This window comes from Drosophila persimilis, unplaced genomic scaffold (assembly GCF_003286085.1).
Source record: "Drosophila persimilis strain 14011-0111.01,24,50 unplaced genomic scaffold, DperRS2 tig00000000-arrow-pilon, whole genome shotgun sequence".
NCBI lineage: Eukaryota > Metazoa > Arthropoda > Insecta > Diptera > Drosophilidae > Drosophila > Drosophila persimilis.
In genome coordinates, this window is record NW_020825288.1 from 2365571 (window position 1) to 2389735 (window position 24165).

At 48.8% G+C, this 24165-nt stretch overlaps 1 protein-coding gene across 1 annotated transcript in view; it reads right to left on the reverse strand.

The window, feature by feature from the left end:
• Positions 1-5526: 5526 nt before the first annotated feature.
• Positions 5527-24165, reverse strand: part of LOC6594977 (protein sidekick-2) — a 46863-nt gene continuing 28224 nt past the window's right edge. The window contains exons 2-8 of the mRNA XM_026984129.1: positions 20967-21136; positions 18765-18891; positions 18231-18354; positions 14101-14282; positions 11858-12045; positions 8095-8209; positions 5527-5633 (exon numbers count right to left, since the gene is read on the reverse strand). Coding sequence (XP_026839930.1) covers positions 5527-5633; positions 8095-8209; positions 11858-12045; positions 14101-14282; positions 18231-18354; positions 18765-18891; positions 20967-21136 — 1013 coding nt within the window. The remainder of the gene's footprint in view (positions 5634-8094; positions 8210-11857; positions 12046-14100; positions 14283-18230; positions 18355-18764; positions 18892-20966; positions 21137-24165) is intronic.

The window sequence follows — 24165 nt, forward strand, 5'->3', positions numbered from 1 at the left end:
CAACTGGCAACGCATTTCAAATGCAAATGTGTTTGTGGTGTAAATGCAATTTTACAAAATTTTATATAAGCCATGGCAAAGGCAGACGAAGGCAGAGGCAGAGACACAGAGAAGCAGAGCAGCAGCAGCAGCAAAGGATAGAGAGTGAAGGAGAGGGGGAGTGGGGGAGGTGTGACGCTGGTCTCTCTCTTTGCACAATGTGCATAAAATTTCTGGGATTTACATTTTAAAAACGCACCAAAAGCTGCAGCAGCAGCGGCAAGGGAATGCTCCAAGTAACGGAGGACTGGGAGTGCATGTGTGTGTGTGTGTGTGGGTGTTTGTGTGTGTGTGTGTGTCATGGTGTTAGTTTGCAAATGCGGTTTTAACGCTTTACGATGGTAACGGCGACTGCGCGAAGACATTGGCCAAGCCGACTGCAATTTGGCTAAGTGCGTGGGGAGCGGTGTGGCACGGGCCAGTGTGGCACGGTCGCTGCTGTAAGCTGCAAATGAAACTGAATGCACATGTGTGCATGTGTGTCTGTGTGTGTGTCTAGCAATCAGTGCCAAGTACAGACGGGGCTTAGGCCTGGACCCAAAATGTGTTGCCTACTTCACATGCTTCATGCCGCATGCCGCATGCCACATGCCACTTGGCATATGGGTGCATAAATCTACGTCTGTCTCGGGCTCTTTTATTACGAGCTTTTGGGCATTTAAATAAATTTCAAAGCTTTGGCCAGAGCTGATTTACGAAGGCACCAAAGAAGAGGCTGGCAACTGGGAAGTGGGAGTGGGAGTGGCAGACAACCCATTTAGCGTTAAATGTGCATAGTTTTGTCTGCGGCAGGCAACAAGCCACGTGAAAGTCGCTTTGGTAACTAATACACAGCAGACAGGGGGAGGCAGAAACAGAAACGGCAACTGAGGCAGCAGATGTGCAACATGACAGGCTGAAGCACCCAGAGCAAGAGCCAGAGACAGGGACAGGGACGGGAGCAGGGACCACGCCTCAGCCAGTGTCAGCTGTGGGGTGCCCGAGCCCGAACCTTAACCGAGTTAGGACCAAAGCTGGGGACACAACTGCCGAAACTTTCGACCGGCAGACGGAGTCGCAACCGGAGTCGGAGTGTCCCGAGGAGAGGGCAGGACAGGCAGGACAAGAAATGTAAAGAATGCCACTGACAATGTACAAAGTGCAAAACTAATTTTACAGAGTGAACAGCAGCAACAACAACCACAACAGAGACAGAGACAGGGGCAGGCAGGGCGGGCAGGGCAGGGCACACACAGCCAGATGCCAGACGAGGACTTGCAACATGTTGTCTCGTATCGTATGTGTGTCCTGTGCAGGGGAAATCCATCATACGCCATGTGTGCGGTGCAGAACCTGTCGCTCCGTCTCTGTTTGGTCGGCAAGTCATTTCCGCTTTCAGTGATTAACCAATCGAACATCGAACCTGTGCCTCAGTCCGTCAGTTAATCATAAGTGAACCCTCAATTAGCCAAAACTTGTCTCCCCTCTCGGATCTCGGATCTTGGATCTGACAAACAAAGGGCTTAAAAATTCAGATTGCATTTCTGTCTCCCAGTCCCTCTGTCTGTCTCTGTCTCTGGCTTCTGTCATTCGAGTTTTCCTGTGAGCTTACAGCTTACGCCCTGGGAAAATGTCATGGGAATCCAGATTGCTTTGTTTGCCATTTGATTGGAGATTTGTTTTCAGGGACTTAAGGCCTGGCGCTGGCTGGCCGTCACTTAATTGCTTAGATTTGTTTAATTTAAGCCGATTACCGACGACCACAATTTGTTAAAAGCTTTTAGTGCCAGCGCTCTCACGCTGGACACAGGTGTCAGTTCAGCTCAGCTCAGGTCGGGACAGGACAGGTCTGGTATGCTCTAAGATCCATTAATCGGTGTACTACTGCCGGGGGCGGGGGGGTCAGACGACTCTGCGCAACCTTAACCTTATCGAGGACTCTCTCTCTCTCCCTCAGACACCCGTCAGTGCGGCGGCAACCCAAATCGAATGGGAAATTGGCGAGGGCCACAAAAAAGTTTGGAAAAATGTAATCAAGCACGTAACTTGCACAAATTTTCTGCACTTTTGCCGAGGCCAAAAGCGGGAAAAGCGGGAAAACCCTCTAGGCCAAAACACCCACAAGCAAACACACACACACACACGCACACGAAAGCAGACACGCACGCCTGAGTGCTGCCACCCACACACACACACACACACACACGCTCGTGGCATCCACCGGGAGGAGATGGCAGGCAGCGAGCTGAGGTGCCATCAAAAAGATTGCTGAATGCCTGTTTGTTCTTCTCCCCGGCTGTTGCAATCCTTTTGAGCCACGAACTTCTTTTTTCCCAAGCCCAAACAAAAAAGAAGAAAAACGAGTGCGAGTTTTCGGCCCCCCCCCCCTTCCATCGGATCAAAATACAAAAAGTCAAAAGAAAAGTTAAAGACTTTAAAATCCGCCTTTGGCCAAAGTGATTGAGCGTGTGTCGCAACGAGAAGAGCTGAGAATTTTGTCAAAAAAGTCCCACAGGATGCGTCTCCTGAATAGATTTGGAACCCGCTCTCAATGGAAGACAGAGACAGGGGCGGGGAGCCCTCTCAAAGGCGGACGGACAGGTATGTCCTCGCAGAGGTGAATGGCAAAGTGTGGGCTCTGTTCTGTAGTCTCGTGCCTCGGCATAGTCTCATGTCCCGCAAAGGGTGCTCAAAATCAAATGAAATTGATCCACCCCTTCGTCAAAAAAAAATACCAAAATGAACAGAAATCAAAGGCAGGAATCTCGAGCTGGAGATGGAGCTGGAGCTGGAGCGCTGGTTCTTTGCCAAGAAAGCCCAGACATGATATGAAATTATTTGTCAACGCCGAATGCTATTTTCAACAACTTTTCGAACATTTCATTTCGTTTTCATTTTGGCAGGCGACTTTCCCGTGCGACTCGAGTGGCACGAAACACAGAACCAGAACAGCCAGACAGTGGGTGGGCTCTGGGCAGACAGCGTCCTCTTCCTTTCATTTTGCATTACTCGTACTGTTGCCAGAGGCCAAGAAGGCACAGAGACTGAGACTGAGACCCCGAGCCCGTGCCAAGGCGCAGACATGCAATGACAACCATCGAAATGGAGCGCCGAGCGCTGAAACTTCTGATTGCTTGCAAATGTTTTATTAGCCTGATTTTCAGAAAGGGAAATTCACTCTCCCAGCCAGCATGTGTATGGCAGGAGCAGGATTTGGAGCACCCACACAGAGAGAGAGAAGGTGAAATGCGATTGCGAAATGAAAACCAATCCACATATGAGGTCTTATCCCACATAATTTGGCTGAACCCCATTTGTGGGTCGATGCGATCGCTTTAAAAATTTAACAAGTTTCCCAAGCGGAATCAATGAATCTCTTAGTCACTCACTCACTCGGGTGGCTGGTTGCAAGTTTCTCTCGGCCTTCTTCCTATCCTCTGTCTCTGCCTCGGGGGCAGGCTCCTCGTTCGTTGCCGCTCATTAATTTCGTCTATTTAGGAAAAGTTTTGGCTGCCGCCTCCGACGCCGGTGCTTGCAACTTTTTTAAGTGGTTTGCGGTTTATCATTTTTGGTTTTCAGGGAATGAAAATGCAGCTCGCCCTTAACGCGGGCTCTCCCTCTCTCTCCATCTCCCGCCCTTTTGGGTCCCCCTCTTTCTCCAACAAAACTGCGCGCAAACAGGAAATAACGGTAACGCTGCTTCATTTCCGCTTTTATTAAAACATACTTTTCACGTTGTACCTCATCCGTTCCAGGGCTCGTCTTCCACCGTTCCGCCACCTCTGGTTCTCTTTTGATACTCTAGACTGTCTTGCCGCTGCTGGCCGCAGGCATCTCAGATAATACTCTATCCGGCGAATGGGGGAACGGGGATGCAAAGTCGAGCAGGTGGTTTGTAAAGGTTTGTGGGAATAACCGATCGAGTAACCCAAGGGCGATCGTTGAAAGGGTTTACCAGCTGATAACCCCTGGCAACCCTGGTGAAGCGACCCCTGCGCACTCGCTTCGCCTGTGCGCCCAGCCCTGGATCACTCGCCACACGACACAGTGTATAAACGATTCGTTGTGGCTTTGAAAACATAGTTTTCTCGTGTTTTATCTACTCTAGTTGTTGTCGCGTTTGCTGATTCTGTTGGTCCTGCCGCAGCTCCTGCAGCTGCTTGTCACTTCCGCTAGCCGCCCGCAGTTTTCCCACGAAGGAAACTTGGGCCCAGAGTTTCGGGTTCTGCTCGTGCCCGTGCTCGTACTTTACTTTTGTTTTTTATTTTCTTGTTCGTTATGTGGCTGGCGCTTTAAAAGCAGTCGGCGGATACGCCGGCCCGAGCCGAATGTTGGGGGGCATGCAAACTGCGACCACGCCTACCCACCTAACAGCTTGCCCCAGGAGCCAGAGTTGGGGCGCCCAGCGGAAGCTGCACCGCAGCTAGTTGCAAGTAGCCAAAGGTAATTAATTTTGTAGTTGCAGCCACGGAGAACTCTCTTGCTCCTTCTCTCTCCGTCTTCTGTGGAGGCAGCCACAAGCTTTTGACAGTACGCAGCGTGCAAATGGATTTTCCATTTTCCATTTGCCATTTTACATTTACTTTAGTTTCCCCTCGGAATGAGTGGCAACATTTCCTCAAATACAAATTTTTTACGTGGCTTTGCCGCCTGCCACCCAGTGCGTGTGTCTATTAATTTTCTTGGGATGCAGCCATGTGGCCACGCCTCGTTGGGCGTTGACAAACGCGCCGCACAGCGCCCGGGCACTGATAAATGGCTGTGGGGCAGAGTCGCAACAGGGACTAGTGCGGGAATCGGGGACTGGGGCAGGAGCTTTCTGCTTCAGCAGCCTTTAACAACGGGTCTAATGGAGCGTTTGTTTTGGCTGCGTTGATTTTGCATATCCGAAGGTGGGGCAGGATGAAGAGAGATGTGCTCGAGGCCATGTACTCGGATGTCTGAATCTGCTGCAGGTTGTTTGAATTATAAATTTGATTTTAAACAGCAGCACACAGCACACAGCAGAAGCTGCAGTCTGTCCTGCTGTGTCCTGAGTCATCTCTCTTTTCATTTGACTTGCCTTGCAGTCGGAGCCGTGACCTCCGGCACGGATCAGACCAAACAACCCGAGGTGCCAAAGGCCATGTCACTGGGAAGCAGGGAAACAGGGAAACAAGACGCGTTAAAGTCAAAAGTTGTGACTGCCGGAGCAACAAGCAGCAAGGAAGACAGCAACAAAGGCTATCAAGTGTTACTTTTCCAAGGACCCGGACGGACAGACAGGCAAGTAGAACAAGTGAATGAAAACGAAACGAAGTTATCAAGAAACAAGGCACAAGGCTATTACGTTTGTCTGTCCCTCCGTCCGGCCCTAGACTCTGGCTCTAGCAAGTGTTTCGGCGTTGGGGCCATGGCCGTGGCCGGGGCTCTCTGGTAAACGACAAAATCGACCAGGAAAAAGGAAATCAACTCGGCCGCAAAGTCCCAGGCCAGACGGGGGCCAATCTAGGGACAGGACAGTCCAGCTCAGCCGGAAAAGAGCACAGGCCCAAAACCGAAATCGTAGTGCGTGCCGAGAAAGTACTCCACGACGAGGAAGGAGACGAAGAAGAAGAGGACGAGTCGGTGGGTCTCTAAGCCGGGGCCAATGTCAGAAGTTAAAACGCAATAACAAAAAAAAACCCAACACTGCAGTGCAAAAGAAAGTGGGAAATTTCTAATCAAAGACGGCCTGTCGAGGTCAGAGAGCATAGGGCAGGGCAGAGGCAGAGGCAGCGGCAGGGCTTACGACTGGGACTCGAAAGTCGAAAAGAAAACATGTGAAGCCTTAGAATTGTTTTGCAATTGCCTGGTGCACCACCCCATGCCGGGGCATTATCACTCCATGAACTTCAGTTGTGTCAAAGGACATTATCTCCTTCGTTCTCTCTCTCTCCCTTTCTCGATCTCTGTGGCCCTCTGTCTTGGTCTGTGTCTCTGTTTGTGCTCTCCTTGTGACCCGCTGGGGCTAAGCTGCACTGCAAGGCTTCATAATTTCCACCGCATGTGGTCGTGTTCTGCCAGTTTCCCCCACTCCCAGCGGGGTGGTGACACGTCTTTGGTTACGCTCTCGACTTGAAAATTGAATTTGCCTCAGGAATGCGGGGGATATTATTATTTGCGGTGGTGGATGTATTCGTATATTTATTTTTGGCAAATATTCGAAGGTAATTAATCAACTGCCACGCGCACATCTCAGCCCACACATTGCCAGAATTCTATTAGGCAACAGCTGGGCCTGTGCCTGTGCCTGGTTCTCGTTCTGGCCTTGGTTAAAGTTGCTGCCTAAGCCGCTGCAAATCCCCTGAAAGCTTTACCTGTCCACACACCTGCCAGGGAACTTGCAAAACAAAAACGGGGCAGCCGGCAACAAAAAATTCCGAAATTACAGAATTATGCCAGCTGTCGCAAATATCCAGAGATCTCTCTCTCTATCTCTCTCCCTTTCTCCCCAATGCCAAAGAAGCTTAGCCAGAATAGTAGGAGAGAGAGAGAGAGAGAGCAAAATATATGACAAATCTGTATGAAAGTGTCTCTCTATATGGGAGTTTTATTCGCCTTTATCGAATCTGATTTTGTTTGGTTTCCTTCAGAGCCAGAGCTCAGCACTCAGCAGATCCTTTCAGCCCGATTCAATCTCTCGCAAAGGATTTTCCGCTGAATTTTATGCTAATTATGCCGCTAAGCTTGGAAACTTTCAAAAGAGTTTTCGGGGGTCTTAGAGCGCTTATAGAACTTCGAGTCGAGTCGAGGCGAGGCATCAGTCGGCAGTCGGCTGAATGTTTGCCCAAGACATCTTTGCGCGCTTATGCAAACAGATTTGCGCTGACTTCAGGAAATTAAATTCCAGGCAAAATATTCGCACACATTAAAAGCATCTTTTTATACCCGATGCTCAAAAAGGGTATCGGGGTATACTAGATTTGTGGTGATTTTGAAGATACGAGAAAATCTTGGTCAGATCGGATCATTATTATAGCCAGAAGAAGCAAAGGAAATTGCATTTGCTGTCTCTCTCTCTCGCACATTCTTCGTCGTGCAATGTGTGCGCCCCCCTGCGGAGGGCACTGACTGAGTATCGGCTATAAATGTAGCGTAGCGGACCTAGCCGCGACTCACATCGTTACTGCTCGCTATTTTTTTATCCGCACATTTTATTTATGGCCAAATGCTTATAATTTACGTTCCACAGTTGCCACAGACGGGAAGCCGTAGAGGCGGAGGTGAGCCGGCCGGCGTCTATGGCATCAACACTTCCGCGAGAGACGGCGACGCCCGTGTCTGTGATATCAACTGAGACGCTGGGAAGCGGAAATCCACGTAACGGAGCAGGAACCGTAGGAATCGCAGGAATCGAAAGACGAAACAACAATAGCCGTGGCGAAAGCGTCGGGAAACCCTAAAAAGAAAGGACATGCTCGGGCAAATTTTGTTGCGGACGGCAGCAGCAGCAGCATATGGCAAAAGTTTAAGTAAGCAATATTTATTTTGTATTTCCATTCTGGTTTCCATTTCAATACAGATTCTCACATAGACCGCAGTCTGGAGCGGATTTCAGCAGAGCTGCTCTGCGCGTGGTATGGGGAAAATATGAAAAATTGCAACATATTTTCCTCGACTCCGTCTGGGGGCGAAAGTTTTATTTGTTTGCTTCATTGCATGGTCGAGGCATTTTGTGGTTGAGCGAGTCTCAAAGTTGCTTTGCCAGGAACACATTTTTAGAAGTTAAGAGAAAGGCAAAAAGGGAGGGTGGGCGAGAGAGAGGAGGGGAAAACTAAAACTGCACACAAAGGCAAATTTGTTTTTGACGATGCATCTGCCAGGGGGCTTTGGGTAAATGGTATCGGGTGCATGTACGTACATTTATATCCGTAGAACTTGGTCACTTGTCTGGCATGTCAATAAGCCATACCATTTGCCATTTTTGCGGTTCTCAGATATGTGCAAAATACTCCGTAAAATAGTTTGGTCGAGAGATATATTGACTTGTGGCCAGTGCCATGGAATGAGCTGCATTCATCATTGATAATGTTTGGGGGGGAATGTGACACTCACCTCCTTCGTCGGTCATCACCAGGATGGTTGTCTCCGGTCCCAGGCCCTCCGGGTTGAATACCTGCACGGTCACCTTGTACTGCGTGTACGTCTGCAGGTTCTGTATTTCATGGCTCTGCAAATCGGGGAAGGAAGTAAACATTTTGTGAGAAATATTAAAATTGCTTCTTTAATATGCAAAATATACACACACACACACACACACCAGAACCAGCACCATAGCCAGCACCAGAACCAGCAAAGACTTTTCATTTGTTGGTAGTATAACAAAATAAAGTGGAGCACTTTCCAGCAAGTGCTTCTGTGAGGCAGCACCGCCTCACAGGCGGAACCCCCCTCCGGGCATTGAGCAGGCTTGGAGCGGAAATTGCGCGCTGCATACTTTTGTGCGTTGCCGTCGGCTGGCGTCGCGTCGCTGGCAAATATGAAAATTGCAGCACTTAAAATTGATTTGCAGTGCAGTGGCGATGGTGCTGCAGAAAGGAAATTGAGTTGCTTGGCAGCTAGCAGGCAGCAGTCCTTGGCTTAATTGCCGTAGCACACCCACCATGTGCGAGTGGTTAAGGCTTCGCCTCTCGCTTTTGTGGCCTTTGTCCCTGAATTTCGCGAGTGGTGTGTGCGGCTGATTAAAGTGTAAGCAAAGGTCAAAAGCAGTGCCAAACCATAAAACAAGCCGCAGACTTAGAGTGGTTCAGTGCCTCCATCACCCACACACACACAGATGCAGAGACACACGCAAATGGTCAAATGTGGCTGCTGCCTACAGCAGGCACAAATTATGTAGCATACATTACGGCGCTCTTGCTTGCTCCTCGGCCTGTACATATATGTGTGCTTGTGTGTATGTGTGTCTGCGGTTAGGCCACAAACCAACGGGTTTTGACTCTCTGCGAGTCCTGGTGCTGTGCTTAGAGCCGGATTGACTGCCATGCCAACAGCTTAAGTGGCTGCTCGGTGCCCAGAGCTCTACGGCTTTTCAGACGGCGCCAGTTACTATCGCAGTTATTTTTACCAAAAGCGTTATATCTTATGGTCTTTCTCTATGTACACACACACATCTCTATGTGTGGTTGTGGGTGCGCTGCTCTGCGGCTCCATATAATTTCATTTTATTTAGTCGCCAGTAAATGAGGCCGAAAATTTACAACTGCTTTTATTTTTATGGACAGCAAAGAAGTTGGAACTGCCCGAGGCCGAGGGGACACTTAATTGATATAATGTAATTGATAAAGTTGTTCGTGCCGACTGCTGGGTGGAGCATATTGCATAACTCGGGAGAAGGAAAGTGTGAAGCAGGAAAAACCACTTCACTTCGCCTCTCTTCCCTGCCGCTGTCTCTATTTCCCTTTGCGTTAATTAGTGCTCGCGGTGGATGGCTCTCACGCACACAAAGGCACACACATACACACACTCATGGAACCACAAAAAAAGAAGCAGATACAGCCGCAGATGCAAATTCATCTGTCAAACAAATCCGAATGCCTGCTCGCAACCAAAAAACTCATCACTTTGCAAACATTTTTCGCACTGAACAACTCTATTTTACGAGTATGGGTGTTTTTTGTGTGTTTCCTTAGTCCTCCCACAGCAATATCACCGTCGGGCAACGCTTTTTTTGAGCATTTTCCTGGTAACTGAGCTTCCTTTAGGGCCAGCAGCAGCAGCCTTTGAGGTATCGCCTGGCTCAAAGTTCTCACTCTGCCTCCTTCTCCCTCTCTGTGTCTGACTTTTGTCAGGCTTTTATCAGTGCGAAAGTTGCGAAATTTATGCTTTACGGCGCAGAAATTTTAATTAGAAAATTGGCAAATTTAGCCCTGCAGGACACACCCGCGAAGCAGCACCAGCATCAGCAGCAGCAGGAGTCGGAGTCGCCTCACACGTGACAGCTCAATGTAGATGCCACTGGCCACTAGGAGAGGTGGATGGAAAGAGGATGGGGGCCGAAGGCCACTGAACGCTGATGCTGCGATATGGGAATAACAGAAAGCCATGTCCTGGACTCCGCCAAATGACTTGAGCGCAAGTGCGGGGGGAAAAAAAAACGCCAGGAATAACTAAAGTCGCACGTTTCTGCCTGCAAGGATAATATTTCAACATGCCACTGACATGCAAAAGAGAGAAAAATAGTGGAGCTCTGGGCACGAGCAGAGTGTGGCATGCCACGGGGGCGGGAACGAGTGGAGAGGAGAGTGAGCGGCAGCTTCTAGATAAGAGCAAAATATGCACTCGAGCACAAAAGCGTGCCATGCTTGTGGCAATCAGGCGTCATCCGCCTCCTCCACTTGCCATTTTTTGGCCACTCCGTCGCGTTGCGTCGCGTCGCGTCGCGCCGAGTGTCGTACGTGAGCATTATCGCTAATAATTTTTGCATATTTTAAGCTGTGCACGGCCCGGCCCGGCCCGGCCAGTCCTATCCTGTCCTCGAAAATCCGCTTCATTCGCATCCGGCCCCAAGCTCCAGGCTCCATGCTGCTGCTGCAAATGCATTCCCCGAGCGGGCTTAGTATTTGGCTCAAATATCTCCCCAAATGTCCAGCGGTTTGACTTTCAAGCGTGGGGAAGGCTTTAAGGCGACGGCTAGGAGTGGAGACGACTAAAATTTAGACAGGATATTGATTGAATATGGACAATAGGTACATCGCATCTGGTGGAGCGAAATGGAGCTATAGATATTCACTAAGGAAAGCCAAAGGTTGGACTGGAGGTAGAGGCCCTCAGCTATGGATAGATGTAATTGTAACGGCCACAGAAAGATGGAAAGCCAATTTAGTAGCAGAGAAAATCAGAAATATATTCGTCATTCTTAAATCTGATTGATTGATTATTCTAGCTCCTTTCAGTAGAACGAGAACGAGTACGTTTCCCAGGCTATTTGTTGCCAGATCCGTTTCAATTCGTTTCGATGGACTATCTGCTCCCTGTACACACCCCAATTGCGTGTTGAACTGTCCCACACTCGCACCCACGCACAGGCAGACACACGGACAGATACTAGACAAAAACTGGCCCCAGCTGAAAGAGAGGGATGGAGAGAGAACTAATCGTTAACAAATTGCCAGTGATAGCGTGGCCCCAACGAGATATGGTAAATGCCCCCTGGTAACACCTTGACAGGCCGCCATCCGAAAAACACTTGTAACCGTGCCGTGCCCCACGTGTGCCTTGGGTGTTGGGTATGGCTGGTCTGTTGTGCCAGTGTGGGAAATGTTTTTCCTGCCGCCAGGTGTAAATTACTTTTTAATACCGCCGCTGATGTGACTTTAAGCCAGCGAATGACAAGACGGAAAAGCATTCCTAGACAAACTTTAACCCTGCACAGAGTGCGATGGCAAATGGTGGGAAAACATGTGTATTGTATGGATGGGATTGAAAATGATATGCACGTCGCAGGGCAGACATAGAAACAGACAGACACAGACAAACAGACAGACACGAACCAAAACCGAAACGAAATTGAATGACGCTGCAGGTATCCGTCCTATCCGCATCCACACGAAGGGCCGCCCCTCCCTCTAGCCACCAAAGGTTTCCGTTGCATTTCCAATATGGCAAAAGTGTCAGAAATCATGAAATTCAATTATCTTTGGCCTGTACAACTAAATAGGAGAGTTTTCTGAGAGGCAGCAAAGGGTCCCACATGCTAGAGATGGTAAACGATGTCGATGTTGAGCACGATAATCGAATAAACAACCGATAAATGCCATCCAACTGATGCCTTGATGGTTGGACAATAATATACAGGTTAAAATTGGTGTCTACATACCTCCACAGTGTTATCCCTTATATAGATTTCCTTGGTATCATTTGGATCGCGATCGCGTGGCCGATATGTGATGCGATAGCCGAGAAACTCCCCGAGAATGGTATCCGGTGGCGGCGGCTTCCATGAGATGTACACCGACGTCGAGGACGTGTTGTGGGCCGTTGTCGGTATGGGCTTGCCCGTGGGCGCTGCAAGAGATACGAGTACGATGGGTTAGACTTCGCCGAAAAAACTTTGACTGGCAAAAGTTTAGCCGAAACTCAAAAATTTCAAATTAAAAACGTCGCGTAAAAGTTTCGCCTACCCTTCCAGCAGCACCACCACCACCACCACCGCCGTGGCGATGCGCAACTCTGACCTGTCATGTAAGCCGGAACGTTGTCTGTGGCATTGTCAAGTTGTCACTGTCACGCAACATAAGTTGCGAGTGCCCCAGCCCGGACCGGCCCGGCCCGGCCCGGGATCTAGATCTGGATCTGGATGGGGGGCCTATGGTTGGACCTGGCTAAGAGCCTTGCCTATGCGAATTACTCGCAAGTTAAATGATGCGTGTGTCGCGCCACGCTCAGGTGAGTGGTGCAGAAGTGGGGCACAGCTAAGGCTGCTGCCAAGGTGATCTGGCAGTTTGCCAGCAATAGAATGGAGAGTGGAGTGGGAGTGGAGGTGCTCTGAATACTTCAACGAATGTATAAATAAATTAAAAGATATGTTGTATCTTTGGGTTGACATTGATGCTGAGGCTAAAGTTGCTTCTGCAAATTGAAAAGTTTTCGGTTTTATTCCATCTGGGATTATGGATCTACTCAAGTGCTAGGCCCAGTTCCCCTTTCGGCCGAAATGCTTCTGTCATTTGGTTAATTTATGCATGCCGCAAGCTTAATTTATACAAATTGGCAACTCGGCAACGACCGCAGAAGCCCCAGCCCCCAGCCCCCAGCTCCCAGTCCGAAGACCTTAATGAGCTCTGGAGCTGGGACACACACACTATTGACTAATTTGTAACCGCATGTGTTGCAGTGGCAGTGGCAAAGGCAGTGGCAGTGGCAGTGGCAGGAACAGGAGCTATGGCTTCCTGGCTGCTTGGGTCGCATTCCTTGGTGCGTGAGTGCGGGCTATGCTGCGGCTAAATGCTATTTCACACCGAAATGTCGAGATGTCCCTGTCCCTGTCCTTGGCTTTGGCTTCGGCCATGGCCCTGGCCAGCCGCTGGCAAAGTCATTTCCAATGTTCATAAGACAAATGTGTTGCTAATAGCTTGTCGCTGTTGTCGAGAGGGAGTGAGGGTTACCCCTGCTGGTTCTGCTGCTGCTGCTCTTGCTTTGATTAATGTGTTTCGCGCTCTTAAAGCCTATGGAAAGTTGTGTGACTTTTTGGAGTCCATTTATATACATATGTGGGGCACACGCACCAAGAATAGGCCTCGATTAATCATTGTCTGTGGCAGCCACAGCCATAGAAGCAGTGAAAGCAGCAGGTGAAATGTCATGGACAGTGGCTGCACCCATTAGATGCCATTGAACATTGCCCAACTATTTCGTTAAACTTTCTGTCAAAGAAGCTGTCGGCTTTGTCCTCCTCGCATGTCAATGAAATGAAAGCTGCCTCTAAAATTTAAGTGTGCCCGCATATACTCGTCGTCCTCCATAGTTTCCTGTGGGAGGACGAAGTTAATGACAATTTCCGAAGGAGGACCAGCCGAGGAAGACGCAACATAAAATGAAGACACACCTGCCCTCTTCCTGGTTCTGGGTCTGGCCTACCGTCAGCGGGAAAATAATTAAACGTATACAACGTGAGGAGGAGACTCTGGCTTTATGAGGCCGTAATTGCTGGCAGCTGGCTCACGCCGGAGAAGGAGACGGAGCCGGAGTCGGATTCGGAGGAGTAGGCCGAAGAAACTGCGACAACTTTTCATTGGCGGCACTTAAAAGTCGGGCCAAGTCGTTGCCGTCAACCAAATTGAAATGAAAAATTAATGTGATTGTAAAAATTGTTATGTTATGTCATGTGTCTCGTAACTTTGTCCCCTCCCCTCGCAAGCCTATGCGCATAGTTTATGATCTGCCAGCAATAAAATGTGTAGTTCCAAGGAGAGCCAGAAATAAAGGCTCTAGCTTTATTGGATATCCCTGAAGATCCAATGGCAGTTATCAGAGCCTCTTGGAATTCCATCAAATGTCAATTTGTAGCGTTTAGTCCCTGCTTTTGGCTGGGAATAATGGAATGAGGGTGTAAAAACGTACCTTCCCGCAGCGTCACAATGTAGTAGGACTCCTTGGACGGTGGACTCATGCCCAGCTTGTTGACGGCCAGCAGGCGAAAGCTGTAGACGGTGAAGGGCGTGAGGCCGGTCACCTGATATGATGTGGCGTTCGTTTTGGTATAGATGCGAGCCAGCTGATCCCAGATGCCATCTTCGCCCTCTCTGCGGAAAAAAAAGCAAATCATAATTTAATATTGACATGGAAAATTCATTGAGCAATTAATCGAGTGAAATAAGCGGGTTGGATGGCACACATTTTGATGGAGCCAAATTATTTGAAAGTATCATATTATTATTGTGCATTTATATTGCAATTACTAGCTCAATTGCCGCACTTGGCCACACAAATGAGTGTATACAGATGCGGTATCTTGCCACAGATAATGTTGCCATTTTACGGCTGCAATCTGCCAGCGGAGAGCGATCCCAACATGCCATACAAATACGTCCTCGTACATAAACCATGGGCATAAAATGCATTATGAAAATTTATATAAAACGGATGCGGATTTGCATGACACTTGGGGGTGGCGCGCGGGCTCTTTGTCTGGGAGGTGGGAGGTTGACCCGGTTTGGGACACAGGGCATGAAATGTGTGCTGCCGCCCATAGGCACTAAAATATTTATGCGCCTTTTTACCACATAGATACACCCCAATACCTACATATGGGGGACAAAAAATATTTGCTTTTCCTTCTGTTGTTGCTGTGGCACGGCACTGATGGCGGTGGGGCCGCATATAAATTACTCGCAGAAGCCCGACCGCCCCCGCACAATGAACATTTTTCATGGCACATTTCAAAGCGTAGTAAATTTTGGTTTAAACTCATATAATTTTGGCACATTTAAGTTTTTCCGCGGGGTGCGGTGGGGTGGGGTGGGGCCCCGCATAAATTTCGCGTTGTCCCAAAAGTTTGATTATAATGGGAATTACCGATTCGAAAGGCAGACCAGACCTCGGTGACCCAACTCACGCGGCTTTTATGGCGTGATTAAAAATTGTTTTAAATACGAGCCGATGAAAAATTGTGCAACATTTTTATGAATGGCCGAAGAGCCGGCCAGCCAGCCAGCCAGCCGGCCAGCAAAAGAAAAAGAAAAAAAAAGAAATGGTGTTGGGGGGAAAAAAATTGATTAAAATTAATAAATGCGTGCGAGCAGCTTCCGCGTTGAGTGGGGCACATCTGTTTGCCCTGGCAATGGGCATTTAGTGGATATATATCGTGTGTCGTGTGTGCTCTCCCCCCTCCATCCCATCCCATCCCATCCCCCCAGGGGGCAGGGGTCAGTGGCAGTGGGCAGTGGGCAGTGGGCAGGACCGGACAGGCACGCTGCATCCGAAGGACAGGCAATATGTATTCAGTTTGGTAAAAAATTGTTTGGCGACTTTATGAAGCATGCAGCGGGAGTCAGCCCTGTACCTCCCACCCTACGGCTTGGATGTATGAAAAACATATGAAAAATGTAGTGGATCCCATACAAAAAGCGGCAGAAATCTCTGGGAGAGCAGCAGCAGCAGCAGCAGCAAAGTAACCACAATGGCAAATAAATTTGCGGCCTTTCCACGGACATGTATTGGATGCTGTCGTTGTTCTGGTTTTTCCCATTCGTAAGCTGCTTTAAAATTGTTGCTTACTTTTTTGCCTTTTTAAGAAAATGAATGTGTATTATTTATGCATTTGTGTGTTTGGGTTTGGGTTTGAGTTTACTTTGTATGGGGCATGGTATCTCTCTCTCTATGGGTTCAAGGTTTACGCACGAGTGTTGTTGAAGCAGGGAAATTTACTTGCGGCGCCAGGCCCCTGGCAGATAATGTGCAAATACTGCCCGAGGCATGCCGCAGATAAGAGAGCCGGACACTTAATGGGGCAAAGACCGCAGAGTACACAGGGATGTGGCCAAATATTTTAAACAATTTAAGCACTAAATTTAGCCACCATTTATTGCATATTCGTTCATGACAGCGAACAAAAAATACTGGAACGAAGGAATTAATTAATTCGAATCAGAATCAGAATCAAAGAATGGCAAAAGTCATATGTAAATCCATGATTGTGGCTCCCAAAATGATGGGAAATAAGAGTATGTCATCAACAGAGGATATAGCTTTTAATATTATGCGGACCCCTTGTTTTTTTTGTGCTTCAACTAAGTATTTCGCTTTGCTGGCACTTCATTCCGTATGCACACAGAATGGAAAATGGAATGAAATGGAAAACAGTATCAACATCAGTTGATAAACATGTCAGTGCAGTGGGTGCCACAGTCACAGCCACAGCCACAGCCACAGCCACAGCCATAGTTTGGCACAGTTTTTGCGGTTGACCGAAAGTTATCTGGCATAAATATGTGGCATGGCATGCACATCATATCAATGCACACACACACACACACACACAACCAGTGGATGTGCAACAGTTGAGAGGGTCTGTGCAATTTGGGGATCGACTTAACGCTTCGAAGGGCCACCTCAACCCCATTTTCAATTGCATTGGCAAGCCCAAATCCAGCATAAGCATGTCACCATCATCATCGCCATCATCATCATCATCCTCATCGTTGTTGACGCTGACGTCTTTCAATTTCGCAGAGAGCTCATGGGAATACTCGTATGGAAGCCCGCTGCCACCATCCCACTTATGCCTCACTTGCATGCATATGCGCAAATAAACCGAATCAAGCGAAAATGTGAATAAGAGGCGTTGCATCAACAGCAGCAGAAGCAGCAGCAGCACTTGCCCCCTGCTACACAGAAGGAACTCGACTCTCTTCCATATCGATGGGAATTTACATAAAATGCAGTCTGAAGCAAGTACAGCTTTCGGAGGCAGGCAGATTCGGGAGAGAGCCAGCTTCATTTTGTGTACGCGATGCCCAAAAATATACGCACACGCACACGTACACGTACACGTGCATGCTATGCACGCAAATACACTGACAACACACAGCCACACAGACAGGACAAACACTTGGCAGGCGCTCGCGCGTGTTCACATTTCCGCTGGTGTTTGCCTGTGTGGCGGTGGTGGTGCTGTTGGTGGTGGTGCAGTTGTTTCTTATTTTGCATAAATGCACCGCAGGCTCTGCTTTCCAGTTGGCTGTCATCGATTGTGCCACAGCCATAGCCATAGCCGGAGCCAGTGTCTTGTCGAGGACACGCCTCAGCCCGATCCCCATCTCCCTGGCCCCGGCCCCAGACCCTGGCCAGCCTTCTCCATCCGCTGCATGCTGCTGCAGTTGATGGAAATTTATTGAAAAAGTTTCGGTTTTTGGTATTCTTTTTCGCACATTTTCCTTTTGGCCTTTGTATTGCGTTGGCTCTGGCTCTGGCGCTGGCGCTGCGTTCGCTTTTTATTTCATTCCCCGCATTGAGTTCAAGTTATTCGGAAAATAGCCCCGTGCCACAGCCCCATACAGTGCTTAACCCTTCCCCCATGCCGATGGCTTTGTGAGTGTGTGTGTGTGTGTGTATGTTTTCTTTTCTATTTAAATGGAGCACAAGTGAAGTGCGTATCCATGGTACTCGTCCATATCGTCGTCATCCTTTTACATATTAATTAAAGCACCGCTGGACTTGTATTCGTACGAGTACGCGTGGAGGAGGGCTCAGGCTCAGGCACCGACGGATGGATGGATGGATGGATGGATGGATGGATGGGATGGGATGGGAATGGAATGGGATTGGCACCTCCACGAGACTTACACGAATCCCATTGAATGCACCCGGTCCCTGTATTGGATGGATGGATGAAAGGCTGCCCTCCCGGCAGGGATAATTAAACGTGGGTCCAAGCCAACTGTCGCCCTGTGCTTATTCGGGCTTAGAGCCCGATGATGACATTGCTAGTAATCATGATGATTATGAAGATGCCCCTGCGCTCTTTCATTAGCGGAATGGGGTCAGCCTTTGGCCTAGCAAAAGGCGCTTTGCATGTGTCAATCATGGAAGCGTCCGTCATGGCTGCTGCAACAAGCCATCAGCATCCCCCCATCCCCACCGCAGACAACACTTCATCAGCTTAAAACAACCCATGGCGGACCGGCTCTCCATTTCCCACTTTCCGTTTACCATGTCTTTCAACCCGTTTTTGCCCCAACATCAACACTTACCGCGTTTCAATAATAAAATGCGTGACGGGTGCATTCCGCGGGTGTTGCGAGTGCGCCCAGGATAAGTTCACCGAGCGCGATGTGAAACTTATCAACAATGGTCGCTCCGGTGGATCAGGCACATCTGCATTTAAGAAAAGAAGAAAGGAAAAACACAGAGAGATACAGAGAGAGTCAGTGGATGATTGCAGTGGAAAACTGGCAGCTATCTGGGAAATGCAAATGGAAATCATGCCAAGGCGAGAGCTGCAACAATAAAAACACAAGTGAGAAATCGAAAAATAAACAGAACAGAACAGAGCAGCACGGAAAAGCGAACGTATCTGAAAATGAAATCAGCAAATGGTGCGGGGCACGGAAATCACCCAAGTAAACCGGAAAAATCATTACAGTAGTTATGCGTTTCATTAAGAATACAAATAAAGGCTGGCCCCAAAGGGCCAAAGGCAGCGAAAAATAAGAGATAATTTAAATGAAATTTATATTGTATTCGATCGGGGAATGGAATGTCTCCTTCTCTCTCTCTCAACTCACCCTGAACCAGCAGATCGACAATGGCCTCCGGTATATGGCGATCGTTGACCAGACAAATGTACTCCGACGTGTCGCTGGCCAGGGACGGGGAGAACTGCAGCCCGAAATTGTCCGATAAAAGTTGTATCTGCAACAAAATGTTTGAATTTTTAGTGGAATTTTGTGCCCAAAACTAAAACTGAGACGCTTATACAGGGCAGCCGACTAGAGTTTCCACTTAGGGTAAAAGCAAACTTTTTAATAGAAAGAACAAATATACTCGTACGAGTATGTATGTATGTCTACCCAGCCAGGAGCCAGCAGCCAGCAGCCAGCAGCCATCAGGCATCAGACAGCCTCTGACAGCCACAACTGCACTCGACTCGGCTTGAACTTTCCCCTGGAAATGCTAAATTTGTATACATACATAATCTACTTTCTGGGTTATTTCTTGCACCAAAATGCACTTGCCCCCCGCCTTACTGCCCCCCAAAAATTGAACAGAAGGACGGAGGCCCTGCTTGTATCTCAGATTCGTTTGCTTTTTCTATTCTGATTTGCAGAAAATTTCATAATTGCATGAAATTGAAAATACTTTCTATCTATGCATCTATATATATACCATATATGTATATTCATGCAGCTGACTGAAGGTAGAGGGTTCTGCGTATGAGATGCCACAAAGTGGCTGCTCGTTGGGCGATTTTGGTCAAAATTTAAAAGGGTTTTCTCATCAGAGATTACGGCGATACTGTAATTGTGTTTCTGGTGAATTTATGGCCGAGCCCGAAGCTTCGAAAATTGAGAAAGCAAAATGATTTTATCCAGAGTGCAAACAATCCATCCCGCTCCCTGATTTGCTGCTGAAGTATCCTGGCTTATCACCGCATGCCTGAGTCTGTTATTTACTTCTGAATCTTTTGCTGCATGCATGGCCCCAAATTACAAGTTGCTCCAGCCACAAGGCCGGCTGCATCCCCATCAGGATCAGTGGAACGGAACGATGCTTGGTGGCATACGAGTCTATGAGTGGGTAAAAGGCATCTATGAGGCAGCCTGAACCCACAAAATATTTGCCCAAACATTTTCCATGTGGAATTTTTAATTTTCTATCCGATTTTCTGATAAACTCTAATTGCATGCATTTCCTCGTTTACATGAGTGAGTGATTTGCGGCATTAAAGGCAAATCTCTCGTCCTTTGGGCAAGTGGATCTCCTTGAGAACACACAAACATGAATTATATCTAGTCTTGGCCATAAAACAAAAGTTAATAGCTCTGCGGGAGAGGGTCGCGGCGTGTGTGCCGAAGGCGGGAGGGGTTATGTGTCAGATGTAATAAAATGAAGCAGCTACTATGCCAAGGTGAAAAACTTTTAATACACATAATAGCCGGGCCGGCACAAGTCGAGCACTTGCCGGGGAGGCGAAACTTCAGGCAGAGCAGAGCAAAGAAATGCGAGCTGGACCCGTACCCGTGCCTGTGCCCCGTACCCGTACCCGTACACAGGCACGGATTGGGACCAACTTTGGCTGCAGCTCAAGTGTCCCAGTCTGCCATTTAACACATAGTTGGGTTCTAGCTGCAACCAAGGAAGGTTCGCTCGCTGCTCAAAGTCCCTGCACGAGTTCTCCATCATCTTGTTCGGAGCTTGGGCTGGGGCTGGGGTTGGGGGCAACTTCATCATTCCCGTTGCCCGCCTCAATGGCCCCACGAGTGCGTTTAAAGCCAGAGCAGGCGGAGAGAGAGTAATCATTCCTTGGCCGCCCTTTGCCTTGAGTTCCTCTGCCAGATGGCAACCACTTGAACATTTTTTTGCGCCATGTCGCTTTTATTTTAGTGGAACTATCAAACATTTAAAATATATTAGCCGCGCCGTCTGGCAAGGCTCCTGCTCCTGCTCCTCTTCCTCCTTCTCCCTTCGGCCCCCACTGATGGCCACTTTGTTCTCTCGACTTGGGCTGCACTTTCTTGCAGTCATCGCCTTTGTTGGATGACGGCTGGCAAAGTTCAAACGGCCGCCCTGCCTTCCCTGCAAGCGGCCATCAATTATTTTAACAGCTTCGGTTTTTGCGCCCGGAGAAGCCCCACAATATATGTATCCTATCCTATCCACTCTCGGGCCCCTGTCTGGGGAGCATCGTTAGGTGTTGAAATGAATTCTAATATGACATGAACGCGTCCCACTTTGGGGCCCGTTCCTGCCACGGATATTCCACTTACCCGGGGACTGTGCAGCAGGGGTATCCTGTTGGCAAACTGCGCGATTGTCGTCGATGCCGTCTTCCACACGAGCGTGTCCACCAGCGAGTGCTCGTTGACGCCCGGACAGGGTATGGTCACGTTTTTGCCAGCCTCGGCGTTCACCTTAACGTAGTCCAGATTTGTGACGTCTGCAAGAGGGAGAAGGGGAAACAGAGCTGGTATTAGTACTTTATATAAGAGGATGATAGGAGAAAGTGCTGGGCGCATGTAGCTGGTAGCTGGTAGCTGGTAACCGGCCAAAATGTAGGGCATTCCATTGAAAAAGTTCAGGCACTCTTTCCAGAGAAGGAAGCCTCTCCTAACCCATCCCCTGCCAAAGGGGGGCTCAGGGCCCTCTCCAAAGAAGAGCTCAAGTTATTTGGAAAGGAATATTTCTGGCACACAAAAGCGTAAAGAAGCCGCAAAATGTTTTGGTAAAATATCTGCAAGGCATTTTAATTACATAACATGTTTACGGAGCACTGTACCTGGTCCTGTACTGCTCTGTACCGGTACTGATAGCCTCAAACTGAAAGCAATTTCATGCACTAAACTATTTGCACTGCCGTGTCCGACAGTCGATGCCAGTTGGTCACCTCCACAGGTGACCCAGTCCTGAACACTGGACCCAATGTCCGAGAGCGGGGCTTTCATGCATGCAACGACAACGACAACGACAAGAGCAGCAGGAGCAGGAGCAGCAGCAGCAGCAGCTTACCACCCAGATCCTTTGGAGCAATATTTGTTTTTGAAATTGCCAAAAATGCATTCCAATTTCGAGAACCCAGACTCTGACTCCGAGTCCGACTACGACGACGACGACTCAGTCTGTGTGGCCAGAGCTCCAATTAAAATTATAGAAACAACAAATCGATTGCCGGCTGGGCGGCAGGGCCCAGGCTCTCAACGTAAGCAGCTTTGGCAGCTGCAACGGCAACGGCAACGGCAACGGGAACGGGAACGGCAACGGCTCTCCGCATAAATTGGCAAGCGTTCGAGTGTTGGTAATAAGCATTAGGCATGACATGACTCCAATGGCCAGAATGGGCATGCTCCTGTTACGACTACCACCAGTACTACTACTACTACTACTACTACTACGATTGCTACAGCGATTGTGACTGGGACTGGGACAAGGCCTGTGGCCCGCCACTTGCAATCAATTGAGAAATCATGCTGAAAACCCGGCAATAGAGGGAACAACAGCAACTGTCTGTCGTGGCATCGCCAATGCCAAAGCCAAAGAGAGACCCTCACCCGAACCGCCCATTAGCCAGGCCAATAGCCATGGCTGTTGCAGTGGCAGTGGCAGTGACACTGTGGCACTCTGGCAAAGGCAGTTGAAACTCAACTGGTTGCCATATCGACTGGCACTCTGGTACTCTGCTATCTGGTATCAATGCAACTCGGTTTTTTGGGCCATTTGGGCTTTTGGCTCGGATTTTGGGCTCTGGTGGCTATTTTGAAATGGGTGCCAGCTTATGTGCAGCTCTGGGACCTCTTTTGAGGAACGTTGAACGTTGGCAGTATTGATAAATTATCGATTCAATGCTCCCTGAATGGCGCCTCGAACTTGGTCGCATATTTTGCATAATACGAACCCAATGCTGCGGCCTGCCCTGGGGACATCCTTCCCTATAGAAGTGCAGGGTACTGGTCCTGGTTCTGGTCCTGGTCAAATTTTGTGTAATTTATGATTTTCGTCGCCGAATACAGAGCTCGCTCCAGACGCCTAAGGTGTGGGGTCGGCGGTCGTGGAATTTTTGCATATTATGCGATGCGCATACAGATGAGCATAGACCGGAACCATACCCGTAGATGGCGCCGAGTGGGGGAATAGAATTTTAATTTCCTGATGCAAAATGCCAATGGGCCCCCGCGTAGAAGCGCCCTTGGGTTCAGGAAACAATTGCAGCAATTTACGAGTGAAAGGGACCGACGACGACTGCAATCCATTGACCACATACGCCGCGTAGATGTTGGCAATTAAGAAACAAACGGAGCGACAGACAGTCGCTGCAAAATAAATTATAATTATTTTGTGCAACTCAGAGGAGGGCCCAGGGGAATGGAATGGAATGAAATGTCTGGCCACAGGAAAATTAGCCAACGACAATAACCAAAACAAGTAGTCAAAAAGCGACAGCCCCTCGTCAAGACAGGCAGGCAGCAGGCAGGCAGTGCTTCTATGGGTGGTCCGCTTCGCTGACTTTGGCTAATAATCAAATTGAATGCAACCCCCGATTGAATGCCGCCGAGCGACCGACTCACCCGGCAACAATTAATTTTATTTATGTTGATTCTAATCAACGAAGGGCCGTGCCATGCCGGGCCGTCCAAGACCGGGGGTCGGCGGCTGCCATGGCGAACTGTCTGCTGGGGTCCCTTTGAAATCCCGGCAGCTGAAGCTCGTCTGAGCGTATAAGAGATGAAAAATATTGAGTTCATGCTCCAGTGCTTCAGAGCTTCAGTGGTGAAACCCAGTCAGTTCTGACCCCAGTCGGACCCTGCCTTCCCCCACCCACTGGGAGTCAAAAGCATTACAAATATTACAGCACTTAGATGCGTCTGATTGTTTGTTCTGGGATTTCGTGAGCTTCGCCTCCCCTCCCCACCCCTCCTCCGATGCGTTGCCATGTCACTTGCTAGAGTTCGAAGCACATCCCAAAATTGAAGGAGGACAAAGGACAGCAGTCCCTGGCATAATATTGGCTGCTTTGTTGCTGTTGAGGAATGATCATTTGCATTCAGCTGCATTTGATGCTTAGACCGTTTAAGACCCCATTCGTAGAAACTGCCATTGATTGTCAATGGGGATTCCCCCTTTGGGTCGTGTTGTCCTGCCGTTAACCCTTTGGCAAACAACTTTGGCCGTATTTGCCTTTCAATTTCTGCACATTCTCCGCTCCTATGCGTCCGCTGCTGAGTTCCTGTTGCATTGAAATACAGTTTGAATGGACTCCGGCTTTGTGCGTGTGCCACCAACAAGTTGCAACGTTTTATGGCCCTTGGAAGCGAGTGGAGCGTGCAGTCTGCAGTTTGCAGTGCATCTATTTGGAAGCCATTTCGATGCAATTCTCTGTGAAGCAATGGCATCCATCTGTGGGTCTCAAAGCGTGGGGAAAATCGCTGAAAATTGTTAAGCCACTTGAGAGAGTGGTTGGAGTGGGGGACGGTG